Below are 12,193 nucleotides of genomic sequence, written 5' to 3'. Positions count from 1 at the left end.
AAGGATAGTAAAGGATAAACTTTATAGACTCATAGACTTTAAGGTCAGAAGGGACCATTATGATCATCTAGTCTGACCTCCTGCACAATGCAGGCCACAGAATCTCACCCACCCACTTCTATAACAAACCCCTAACCTATGTCTGATTTATGGAAGCCCTCACATTGTTGTTTGAAGACCTCAAGCTGCAGAGAATCCTCCAGCAAGTGACCCGTGCCCCATGCTGCAGAGGAAGGCGAAAAACTTCCAGGGCCTCTGCCAATCTGCCCTGGAGGAAAATTCCTTCCCAATCCCAAATATTTCTCCCTTTTATTTTACCAAAAATCAACAACATGTTCAGGTCATTCTTGTGGGGTGCTGTTAACAAACCCAGAATCTCCTTACAAAGACTACAGCTCCCTATCAAAACAGGCAGTTTTAGATTTTTGTGGCTACGACTAAAGAAATGTGGTTTAAATTGGGATTTTCAGAGGCGCAACAGGAATGTAGGTGTCCAACTCCCATAGTCTCCTTTGAAAATCCCAGTCTTAAAGCACATCATTAGGACTCAGGTATTCGCCGCTAACTTGCCAGGTGTCCTTGGGCACATAACTTAACTTTTTTCTTCTGTTTCCCCATCTTTAAAAATGTGGATAATTATACTTTTTAGAGGAGCATACTACTGTTTGTTTTTAATTAACAAAAATAATATTATTGTCTTTATCTGGAATCTTTCAGAAAAAATGATTTTTATTAACAACCCTCATCCAAAACTCTATCCTTAATTTGGACTAAAATGCACATTGATTGTCACTTTCCCATCATAAAATGTTGTAACTATATATTATTTATTCAAGGTGTAAATAGTCAGCATGACTTACCTACATAATTCTTCATAACCTCAGGATAGTCTCCACTGTAAATAGGATTTGCAAACCATCCCAAGTAAAACTGTACGTATCTTTCAGCAGCTTCAATGTCCTTCTGGCTAGTTAGATCAACAGGTTCACCCCAGGCACTAGTTAGAGAAATTCCAACCATACCTTAAAATAGAAAGTGACAGTTCTGCAGTTATGCATAATCTTTTAAGCCCTTACTGCAGAGGCATAATTACACAATGAATACTTATTACCTTGTTGCTTGCTACGCCACGTCTTATTATAAGAATGCCAGACCTTTGCATGAGTCTGTAATTAAAAGAACATATGTATATGCTAACCTATAGTGCAATGATCAGTACAGGAAGAGTCAATGAATCTGACAGATATGGCAATATCCTCTACAAACATCATTGAATTAAGCTAAACCTTATTAATTTAAATTTCAGTACCTTTGGAGTTCATTATATTAAAAATGCAAATATGTATGTATTACTGTGAGATTGTATGTAATGTCTCTAGGGAGGAGACATGGCTAATGTGAACCCTGGAAAGTGTTATGAATTTCAAATGTCTCTTTGAAACAATGTGCTAGACAGGGGTTCTCAAACTGGGGGTCGGGACCCCGCAGGGGGTTGTGAGGTTATTACATGGGGGGTTGCGAGCTGTCAGCCCCCATCCCAGACCCCACTTTGCATCCAGCATTTATAACGGTGTTTAAAAAATTAAAAACACTTTTAAATATATTTAGGGGGGTCGCATTCAGCGGCTTGCTATGTGAAAGGGGTCACCAGTACAAAAGTTTGAGAACCACTGTGCTAGACAAAGTTCATTGGGATTCCTGGGAAATACTTGGGAGGAGGGAAAGGCAACTTTTCACTTCCCGACCCAACCTTTCGAAGTTGTGCCCTGAGCAGAAACCCATTGTCTGCTGATCACTGTTATGTGAGGACAAGATCAGAGGCCTACACTGGATAAAAGAGTGATTCTGAGATTCATGGGGGTGGTTGTTTTGAGCCAAGGCACTTATGAACAGGAAAAAAACCAACAGAACCCTTGGTGGGGTTTGAAGGACTGTTCACCAGCCAGAGCCCCTCTTGGAGTTGTGGTGATCTTTGGGAACCTTATTAGCTTGTGTGTAGGTTTTTATTTTTTTAATGTTTTTTCTCTGTAATGCTTTTACCTTAAAGATGAATGTACTTGCTTAGAAAGAGCTGTGTGGTAACTTATACTGGTAGACAATTATGCTATGTATAGCCTCTGAGGATTTGGAGAAGGCAAAGCACTGCTGAGGTCTTGTATTCTGCTGGGGAATTCACAGTGTAGGTAGGGAACCGGTGCAGCCTGGATACACCCCAGTCTGGAGGGAGAGAGATGCATATGTCCACCCAAGAAAGGTGGTGACAAGGGAGCTAAGAACCTGGGAGTGGATGGATGATGGAGGGTACTGTTGCCCTGAGCTGTGATAGAAGCATGGAAGATAAGCTTGTCGCAAAAAATGCACATCTGGAAATTGTTACCGCAGGTTTTTCCAAAAAACAAAAACAAACGAAAAAACGGTTTCTCATGGAAGCTTTTGTTTTACATAAGATGTCAACCAGACTTATGTGAGAATCCTTTGCAGCTCCCAAGGTGGCCTTGTGAAGGTGACATGCAACATTTAATGGAGAGTTCTGTTTTACTGCAGATATGTTCTACTGTGTGTCTGTATTTAAATGAGAAACTTTTTCTTTAAATGAAGTTTGTTCACTTTGGGTGAAATACTGACCTTGCTGAAGTCAATCACAAAACTTCCATTGAGACTAATGAGGCAGGATTTCACCCTTTGTTCATAGAAGTTACCTTAAAATTTTCTCTTCTGATCTATTTGGCAGTATGTTCAATGAGACACTTAAATAGTTTTTTTAAAAAAATGTCCTCTGAATTGTTGCAGCTGAGTGCTATGTCATGCATCCAATACTAGTTAAACATGCACTATCTCAGCACCAGTAGTTTATAATTCCATTTAAATTAACTCTTGAATGCTTTTTGGTATGCTGTTCAGAAGTTCAGTCTTTGCTACAAAACCTTCTTTTCCTGGGGGGAAAAAAAATTAAGGCCCACTTATCTCAGTCATAAAATGAGATAGCAGTACAAGAAAGAACATATTTCTAGTTTTACTTTAATTATATGATGTGCTGCTTTGTATGCCCCTGTTCCGCTGAGCTTCAGTCCTGGTGCATGCTCTCCTGTCTCATAGCCCTCTTCAGCAACCGCCTACAAGTACATGAGAAAAAAAAAAATGTAACTGTAGAGTCACTCCCAAAATTTGGGGACCAAATCTATGTAGCCCAAAAGACCTGTAGGAAGCCATCAGTAACTTACCCAAGGGTTATTAAAAGTAATCCAGTATTTCACACGATCGCCAAACTTCTCGAAACATAGATTTGCATAATCATTAAAATAACTTATCATGCTTATATTCTGCCACCCACCATACTTTTCTTGGAGCACCTGTATATGTAATAATCACAAGAATTAACAGATATGTAACTTAGAATTCAATATGCCATTGCTTTTTGATAAAGGTTATATTGTATGTAACTCAATATAGAAACTAGCTAGGCTATGATGTGACTTAAAGTGATTTAGTGAAACCGAATAAGCAGTTTGAATGAGGCAGAATTCAGTGACTCACAGTGGGAATGTAACAGTGCTTAAGTATATAAAATGATAGCTCAGAGAAATTATTGGTAACTTGAAAGCATGCTGGAATATTTACAGTGTTTTCTTAAAATGATCCACATGGTGTCTATTTTTACAAACAAGTTAGCTACCAGAAACCCTAGATTAGACAACATAATAAATTTAAATATTCTCAGACCTGTGGAAGATCCCAGTGGTAGAGGGTCACAATAGGGATAATCTTGTTCTCCAAAAGACTATTAATTGTATCATTATAGAACTTTATCCCCTTTTCATTCACCTGTTCTTCTGGGGAAACAAATGTTGAAGAAAATTAATTGTTTTTACATCATTGAGATATTAATCATTGGAAAATGTTTTCTAAAATGACGTAAGCTATATATATCTAGATAGATTACATTGGTATATGTATAGGCACCTGTATACATACCATGGAAAGGGCTGACATTGTAAGGACCCTGATAGAGAAATGGATATATATTTACCAGTAATATGTGACAAATATACCATGTCATTTTTTATGGTATTCTCAAATGTAGCAAAATTGTTTTGCCTATATGTGCTTTTAGTTTTATAGTTAAATGGTTATGCTTACTTTTAATACCAGTGGGCATAATACGAGGCCATGAAATAGAAATCAGGTAATGATTAACTTTCAACTCCTTCAGTAACTGAATATCATCCTGCAAAAAGAAAATCCAATTAAAATATTACTAATCCCAACAGATTAATTCTTCAGATTATTAATCTACAAATTAAAGCAATTTTAACAAAAGACTTTGAGTTGAGGAAATGTGAAAGAAGAGAGGATTGCCAGTTATTTTCTGTTTCCTTTGAAAAAATGACTCTTTGTAGAAGCTGGTGGGGCATGAGTTTATTCAAGTACAAAGAAGTCCTAAGCCTGTGTATTTTACCTCAGTCTATTTGCCATGGAAATTGTGAATGTAATGTTAAATTCAGAATTCATTGACTTCACTGTGGAATCAAGCGTGGAAAGAAAATGTGTTGTGAAGGAACAAGTTTTCTTACAAAGCGTGCGTAGCATCATCTTAAAATATTTTTAACTGATCCTCCCTTTCAAACTAAATACATAAAATAGGGAGGGTTGTGGATAAGAGCAACCAAGTTTGGTTCACATACCTCTGCCCAGGTCAGAAACTATGTCCATGAGATCTAGCTGCAGGCTAAGGTGGGGATGTCTAGGGGTGTTAATTCCCATGTTTGTGTAATTGCTAAGAAGGAGTCAATGTTCAGCCCTGGGCCTCTACCCATGTCCCCTCCTTTTGCATACATAACTTACTGTTCCTACATTTTTTCATGTCCAAATAGCTATTTGCACATGCAGTGAGATAGTTGGGTATCCAACTGCTTGATTTGCATGTGCACATATGGAATATGTGAGCACCTATATTTATGGATACAGCCTGGTGTATGTCTGCAAAATTAGGCTGAAGAATTTGGCCCCAAACATATTAACTCATTGCTAGAACAAATTCATGCTGGAACTCTTGAATATAATGATTTTATACAGGGTCATCTGCAAATAAATCACCCACGCTGCTAGACTCCCAGTTTTGCATACAAGGTTCTGTTAATTTGGAATTAATCTAAATTTTCTAGCATTGTCATATTCTGAAACCCTAACACATGACACTCGGATCTGCTAGACAGAATTTTTCAGTCTCATCTCTGTAGTACCAGTAAACTCTTCAATTCAAATCTGCCATTGTATTTACATGATGCAAGAATGATTGGGAAACTTACATATAGTGTTCTATTTCCAATGGTAGAAAAATACTATAGTGGTTCAACATACCTGTTTTCCTGCCCGCTGGTATAGGAATATAATATAAAGATTTCAAATATAAGATTGTAGAGACTGACTGAACTTTGTTTCCAGGTTAGACTCTAGTACATCCTGACCATAAATAATTAAATTACTACTTTCCAAAATCCTGTTCACTAGATTTTTAACTCGAGTTATTTTCTAGCATTTTGGTTTTCCTTACTAAGAAAAGTAAGTTACTAGCTGCAGGGCAGCTGTGTAAAGACACCATGCAGCCAAGTTCATAGCAGACACACCAACATTTCTGTGCTGTCTCAAACGAACCAGCTCCACAATGAAAACCAGCAACCTATTGGACTCTGATTCTTCTTACCATGCATATGCTCAGATATGCTACCTGGGCATATTTTTCAATGATATAAATGGGCCTGCAACTTCTTTTTTAGGCATGAATTTGGAGGCAGAACTGAGATTTTTTTGTTAGGTTCTTTAAAAATCAGGATTGAATACTAGGGCATTACATAATATAATGTGCATTATATACAAAGACAGGCACGGAAGCTCAAATGTTAGAGGAATTGTTGAATAGTATACAATAGATTTAGGGTATTGTCATTTTTCACACAGTTATAAATGGGAGTTATTTTTATTATAGTGTAATAGGGAGTGGTTTTAGATGCAATATTTCTACTTAACAAGACAGTGAAAGCATGGTTCAATGGTTAGAGCATGAGCCTGGCGCTCCAGAGACTCGGGTTCGGTTCCTTGCTTTGGCACAGACTTCGTAGGCCCCTAAAACTTGTGATGGTTTTGAAAATCCCACTTGGTGCCTAAATACCTTTAAAAATCTGGCCCTTGCGTGCTTTCTGTGCACTACCCTAACTAACAAGGTGAAAATTAATATATTAAAGATTGTGAGAGGCTCAGAGACTATGGTAACTGGGACTATATAATTGCCTAAAATATAGAGATAAACCAGTTCCTTCTCCTTTATGACACAGGAGTTAATCCAGCCCTAGTTTGGAAATATCTCAAGAGCTATGTGGGGTTGTGAGGAAAGAGGTCTATCTGGATGTTTACATTGCTCTCATCCCTGGTATCTGAGGGGTAGACTGAGATAGGAAATTGGCCAGCTAATTTCCATGAGTTCAAGACTCCCAGAGGTAGAGCTATCTTCTTTTGTTTTTCTCTTTTTGCTGGCAGTGTCTAGAAGGCCCCAGTATAATTTCATTTGAAACTGTGCAGAGACTTGTACTCTTCACAGTCCTCTAGGTGTTAAGGATGTTCTTTGCTGTTGGAGGGACAACAGGTTCCTGACTCTGGTGTTCGTAGGTAAGCGAAGGCTGAGCTGCATTTCAGATGTATGTTGCTGACAGTTTTAAGTAAATATTCTGGTGCTGCTTTAGGCCTAGACTGTGTACCCCCTTCCCTCACCTTGAGATCCACACTTGGATTTTCATCTCTCACACAGAACAGGGCTAAACTACTTCTGCAGTACTGTTCCCATGATCCAAGGAGGAGGAGGATCTGAATTCAGGGCAAGCCAGTGGGGGACACATCAAGCATAATCCGTCACAGCAGAAATGATAATGCAGTCTGGACAGACCATCCCCAAGGGTTCTGGAGGCAGCCAGGGCCATGGCACTGTGCTGCCTGAGAGCTGGAAAGGGCCGGTGAGGTCATAGATCCACAAGTTTTTGTGGCAGTCTTTTCTGGTTGTAGGGGAAGGGAGACCAGTGCATAACCTGTACCCTTGCAATAAAGGGGAATTCTAGGAGCTGAAGATATCCTCCCCTAGAGTGGGATTTACTGTAGAAGGGCAAGCATGACCTGACCCATAGACCACAAACAGCATTTTAACAGCTTGTCAGTTCATCTTAAATTCCAGTGAAAAAAGGCTTTTGTTTGGACTTAAACATTCCTCTGCAGTTTCTGAGCTGGGGTTTTGCAGTTTTGTGCTGGTATGAAAACCAGGCTGATAAACTGACTAGAGACCGTTTTTATTTCCCAAGAAGTTTATGAAAGCAGACTCAAAGAGCTTGGCTTGTTTTGCCTGACCAAAAGAAGGCTGAGGGGAGATATGACTGCTCTCTACAAATACATCAGAGGGATAAATACAAGGGAGGGAGAGGTGTTACTTAAGTTAAGCGCCAGTGTGGACACAAGAACAAATGGCTGTAAACTGGCCATCAATAAGTTTAGGCTCAAAATTAAGCAAAGGTTTCTAACCATCAGAGGAGTCAAGTTCTGGAACAGCCTTCCAAGAGGAGCAGTGGGGGCAAAAAACCGAACTGGCTTCAGGACAGACTAATACATTTATGGAGAGGATGGTATGATGAGATTGCCTGCAATGGCATTTGGCCCATTGGCGACTACCAGTAGCAAAAATTCCCAAGTGCTGGAGATGGGACACTGGATTGGGAGGGCTCTGAGTTACCTGGGAAAAAATTTGCTGTAATATCTGCTTGGTGGGCCTTGCCCACATGTTCAGCTTCTAACTGATCGCCATATTTGGGGTTGGGAAGGAATTTCCCTCCAGGTCAGATTGGCAGAGACCCCTAAGGCAGAGACCTCCTTCCGCAGCATGGGGGCACGGGTCACTTGCAGGGTTAAACTAGTGTAAAAATGGTGAGCTCTCTGTAACTTGAAATCTTTAAACCATGATTTGAGGACCTCAATAAGTCAGCCAGAGGTTAGGGGTTTATTTCAGGAGTGGGTGAGGTTCTGTGGCCTGGAATGTGCTGGAGGTCAGACTAGATGATCACCATGGTCCCTTCTGACCTAAAAGTCTATCACTCTATAAGATGACATGGAAAAAAGTCAACAAACAACAGAAATGACTAAGTGTCAATTTTTAATCTAATTTCTTGTAACAAATATTTAATTTTTTTCCCTTAGAAACAGTGGACCTGATCCTGCAAACCTTTATTGAATGAGGAAAATCGAGATCTCAAAATCTCTTCTGAATTTTCCCATTGTGAGTCAATAAGGTTTTATTTATGATTTTACCTTACATCCGAACCCTCCACTCTAGACTTTCAAGTTTAGTCAACTCCACTAAGTAATGGAGTAATAATAGTTTCACTACTATTCCAATTCCTGTAATGCTGGCTCAGTATAGAACAACCATTTGGAATCTTTCTTGCTGTGTATTTTTCTTTTCACTGGGACAACAATTCTAAAAAACTATCCTTAGCACCTTGAAGATGACACTTACTGCTGTAGCAAACAACAGACCCTAGCTTAACAGCTCGGTGTAAGAATCTAGTTGCAGACTTCAAGAGCAGCAGATTAAAGCATCTGTCATATTTTCAGTTCAATGTGACTAATTAACAACGGTTCAGTATTTTTTCTATATTAGGGATATTTCCTGTTTTAATCATACCTTAACTTTGTAGTAGCCTTCACATGATGAATCTGCTGTTTCATTCATAAACACTTTCCCTTTTTTGTGAGTAAAAGCATCCCAGATACTTGGTCCTTTCCCATCCTTGTCCCAGGCTCCTTCAGTCTGGTAGGCAGAACTGCCAACACCCCATGAAAATCCTAAAGGTAACAACAAGTACATACACTGATGACAATCTGGAGACTAAACCTCAGAACTGGCTTTAAGGACTAAATGTTCATATGTGTAAGTAACTGGGATGCCCTCAGAATGTTGCATCTGAGTGTGAAAAGTAGGTGGCTTTGTGTCTAATTAAACACTTTATACATACGCATACACACACAAATATAAGTGGTTTTGCACATGCAAACAGGCACACCTGTAAATTTTTTAGGTGCATTAATGGAGTGTGGTTGAAAATTGGGCCCTAGACTACAGTCACTTTTTTTACTATGTAAGATACCAGTTTTCCAATATACCAAGAAAGATTTAAATATAATGGGCCTGAATCTCATAAGACCTCTTTTTATCCCTTAAACTGGGTATAAACCCATTAGAGGGGCTCTGCATTGGCAAAGTGGTATATTAAAGAGCTTTACTGCAAAACAGAATCAGGCTCCAAATCTTTTTTTACATGCAATATTTTTCTATGACTTTTTCAGTGAAAACATATTTAGCTATTTTGACATAAAACATAACAAAGGGACCATTCCATGGTAGGGATGTTAATCTTATTTTTTCAGTGTCTTTTAGTAAAATGCAATTAATCCATATTCACAAGTTACTTAAAACACAAACATGAAGGCAAAATCTGTGCCTAGATTGTTTTGTTTTTTTAAAACACTTGTTTAGATTGAATAAAAAACTGTTTGTATATTTGACAGAAGGGCCAGCTGTTCGTGGTCCAACTTTTGATGGTGAATCAGATGTGATTAACAGCTTGAAACAACCCCCTCCCCCAGATGATTCATTCAAATTACATAAGAATATAAGAATGGTGATAATGGGTCTGACAGATTGGCTGTCTAGCCCAGTATCCTGTCTCTGTCAGTGGCCAGTGCCAGATGCTTCAGAGGGAATGAGCAGATCAGGGCCATTTTGAGTGATCCATCCCCTGTAACCTAATCTCAACTTCTGGCAGTTGGAGGTTTAAGGACAACAGGAGCATGGGTTGTGCCCTGACCATCTTGGCTAATAGCTATTGATGGACCTGTCCTCCATGAACTTACCTAATCCTTTTTTGAACCCAGTTACACTTTTGGCCTTCACAACATCCTCTGGCAACAAGTTCCCCGGGTTGCCTGTGCATTGTGTGAAGTACTTCCTTATGTTTGTTTTAAACCTGCTGCCTATTAATTTCATTGGGTGACCCATAGTTCTTGTGTTATGTAAAGGAATAAATAACACTTCCTTATTCACTTTCTGTACACCAGTGGAGACTTTTAGATCTCTATCATATCCCCCCCTTACTCATCTCTTTTCTAAAATGAACGGTCCCAGTCTTTTGACTCTCTCTTCATCTGGAAGTTGCTCCATGCCCCTAATCATTGTTTTACTTCCCTGCAGGTTTCCAATTCTAGTATATCTTTTTTGAGATGGGGTAACCAGAACTCCACCGAGTATTCAAGATGTGGGTGTACCATGAATGTATATAGTGGCATTATGATATTATCCCTTTCCTCATGGTTCCTAACATTATTAGCTTTTTTGACTGCTGCTGCACATTGTGCGGATGGTTTCAGGGACCTATCAATGCTGAGTCCAAGATTTCTTAGTGGTAACAGCTAATTTTACTCCTGGGGGAATTCTGCACCCACCACTGCACAATGCAGAATTTTGCAGACATTAACATTGTGCGTTCAGAACTTCCTCCCCCACCCCGCCCCCGAAATGGGCTGCAGTGCTGTTGGCTGCCACTAGGGGCTGCTGGACCTGGCAGAGCCTAGCGCACACATAGAAGACACTGCTGGGTGGAGGGGAGGGAGCTACAATTCCCAGTACGCCCTGAGGGAAGGAGAGGGCAGTGCGCAGGAAACTCCACAAGACTGGGACCAAGCACCAGGCTGTTTCTCCCTCTGGATCCCTGGGCTCTGGGGGAGAGGGGGGCAGGTGTCTGGGCTGGGGGGGCACAGCTGGGTTCGAGGGGGGAGGGGGTACAGCTAACTGGGCAAGGGAGGGCCCTGCAGCTGAGCTCTGGGAGGGACGGCGGGTATTTGGGCCGGGGGGCCCTGTGGGCGAGGGTATTCATGTGTATTGGCTCGGGGGGGAGGGGTTGTGGGTATCTGGTCCCTTGGCTGCTCGGGGGGGAGGGGAGAGAGAAAAGGGGCAGAGAAATAGGAATTGGGTTGTCATAGGGGTTTCTTTAACGCTCTACTCCTGGGGGAATTTTTGTGTGTGTCTGTATTGTTACAGACATACTTCTTGACAGGTACTTTGAAATAAATTTCCAAAATAATTGAAACTGGCGTGATTATGTAGTATTATTTTGACAAATAACATTTGCAGAATTTTTAATTTTTTGGTGCAGAATGCCTCCAGGAATAATAAAATTTAGACCCCATCATTTTGTATGTATAGCTGGGATTATTTTTTCTGGTGTGCATTATTTTGCACATATCAACACTGAATTTCATCTGCCATTATGTTGCTCAGTCACCCAGTTTTGTGAGATCCCTTTGTAACTCTTCGCAGTCAGCTTTGGACTTAACTATCTTGAGTAATTTTATATTATCTGCAAATTTTGCCACCTCGCTGTTTACCCCTTTTCCAGATCATTTATGAATATGTTGAATAGTCCCAGTACAGCTCCCTGGGGCACCCTGCTGTTTACCTCTCTCCACTGTGAAAACTGACCATTTGTTCTTATCTTTTAGCCAGTTACTGATCCATGAGAGGATCTTTCCTCTTGTTCCATGACGGCTTACTTTGCTTAAGAGCCTTTGGTGAGGGGACCTTGTCATTTAGTTCATATTCATTTAGTTAAATTGGGTTTGTAAGAGAGCATTTGGAAAGTAATTAATCAAAAATCACAGGACTTCACTGCCCGATTCACCATAACTTTGTTTGGTCACTTACACCACAGGAAGGTCTGTGTATAATGACTCTCAAATCAGAGTGCTCTAGTGTAAGTCACCACACAAAACACAGACCAAAGGTGAGTGGAGTGTGTTAAATGCATTTTACAAGAGGTTATGGTGAGGTTGGAGTTTCACCTCTGCCTTTTCTCTCTGCCCTGAATGGCTCTGTATTATGCATATAATCTCTCTTCAAAAGGGGAATCTTTTACCAACTTTCTTGTACTAAACAGGAATGGGCCTAGAATATTATAAAACCAGACAGATATAGATTAAAAGTACCAGTTGGAAAAGTGCCATAATAGAAGGAGCCAGGGTTATTCTTTGTCCATTGGAAATCCTCAGCTGTATTCAGACACCGCACCAACCCAAGCACATACCACACTTTCAAAGCATACGTCTTCAT

At 40.1% G+C, this 12,193-nt stretch overlaps 1 protein-coding gene across 1 annotated transcript in view; it reads right to left on the bottom strand.

Annotated features, from left to right (window-relative positions):
• LCTL (lactase like) overlaps nucleotides 1–12,193 on the bottom strand; it is a 16,231-nt gene extending 4,038 nt beyond the window's left edge. Inside the window, exons 1-8 of the mRNA XM_039491439.1 lie at nucleotides 12,070–12,193; nucleotides 8,714–8,874; nucleotides 4,138–4,225; nucleotides 3,721–3,830; nucleotides 3,222–3,350; nucleotides 3,018–3,113; nucleotides 1,112–1,166; nucleotides 861–1,022 (exon numbers count right to left, since the gene is read on the bottom strand). Coding sequence (XP_039347373.1) covers nucleotides 861–1,022; nucleotides 1,112–1,166; nucleotides 3,018–3,113; nucleotides 3,222–3,350; nucleotides 3,721–3,830; nucleotides 4,138–4,225; nucleotides 8,714–8,874; nucleotides 12,070–12,193 — 925 coding nt within the window. The remainder of the gene's footprint in view (nucleotides 1–860; nucleotides 1,023–1,111; nucleotides 1,167–3,017; nucleotides 3,114–3,221; nucleotides 3,351–3,720; nucleotides 3,831–4,137; nucleotides 4,226–8,713; nucleotides 8,875–12,069) is intronic.

This window comes from Mauremys reevesii, linkage group 10, assembly GCF_016161935.1.
Source record: "Mauremys reevesii isolate NIE-2019 linkage group 10, ASM1616193v1, whole genome shotgun sequence".
NCBI classification, from domain to species: Eukaryota; Metazoa; Chordata; order Testudines; family Geoemydidae; genus Mauremys; species Mauremys reevesii.
Note: the sequence above shows the minus strand (reverse complement) of the source record. Positions and strands in the feature narration are given on the sequence as shown.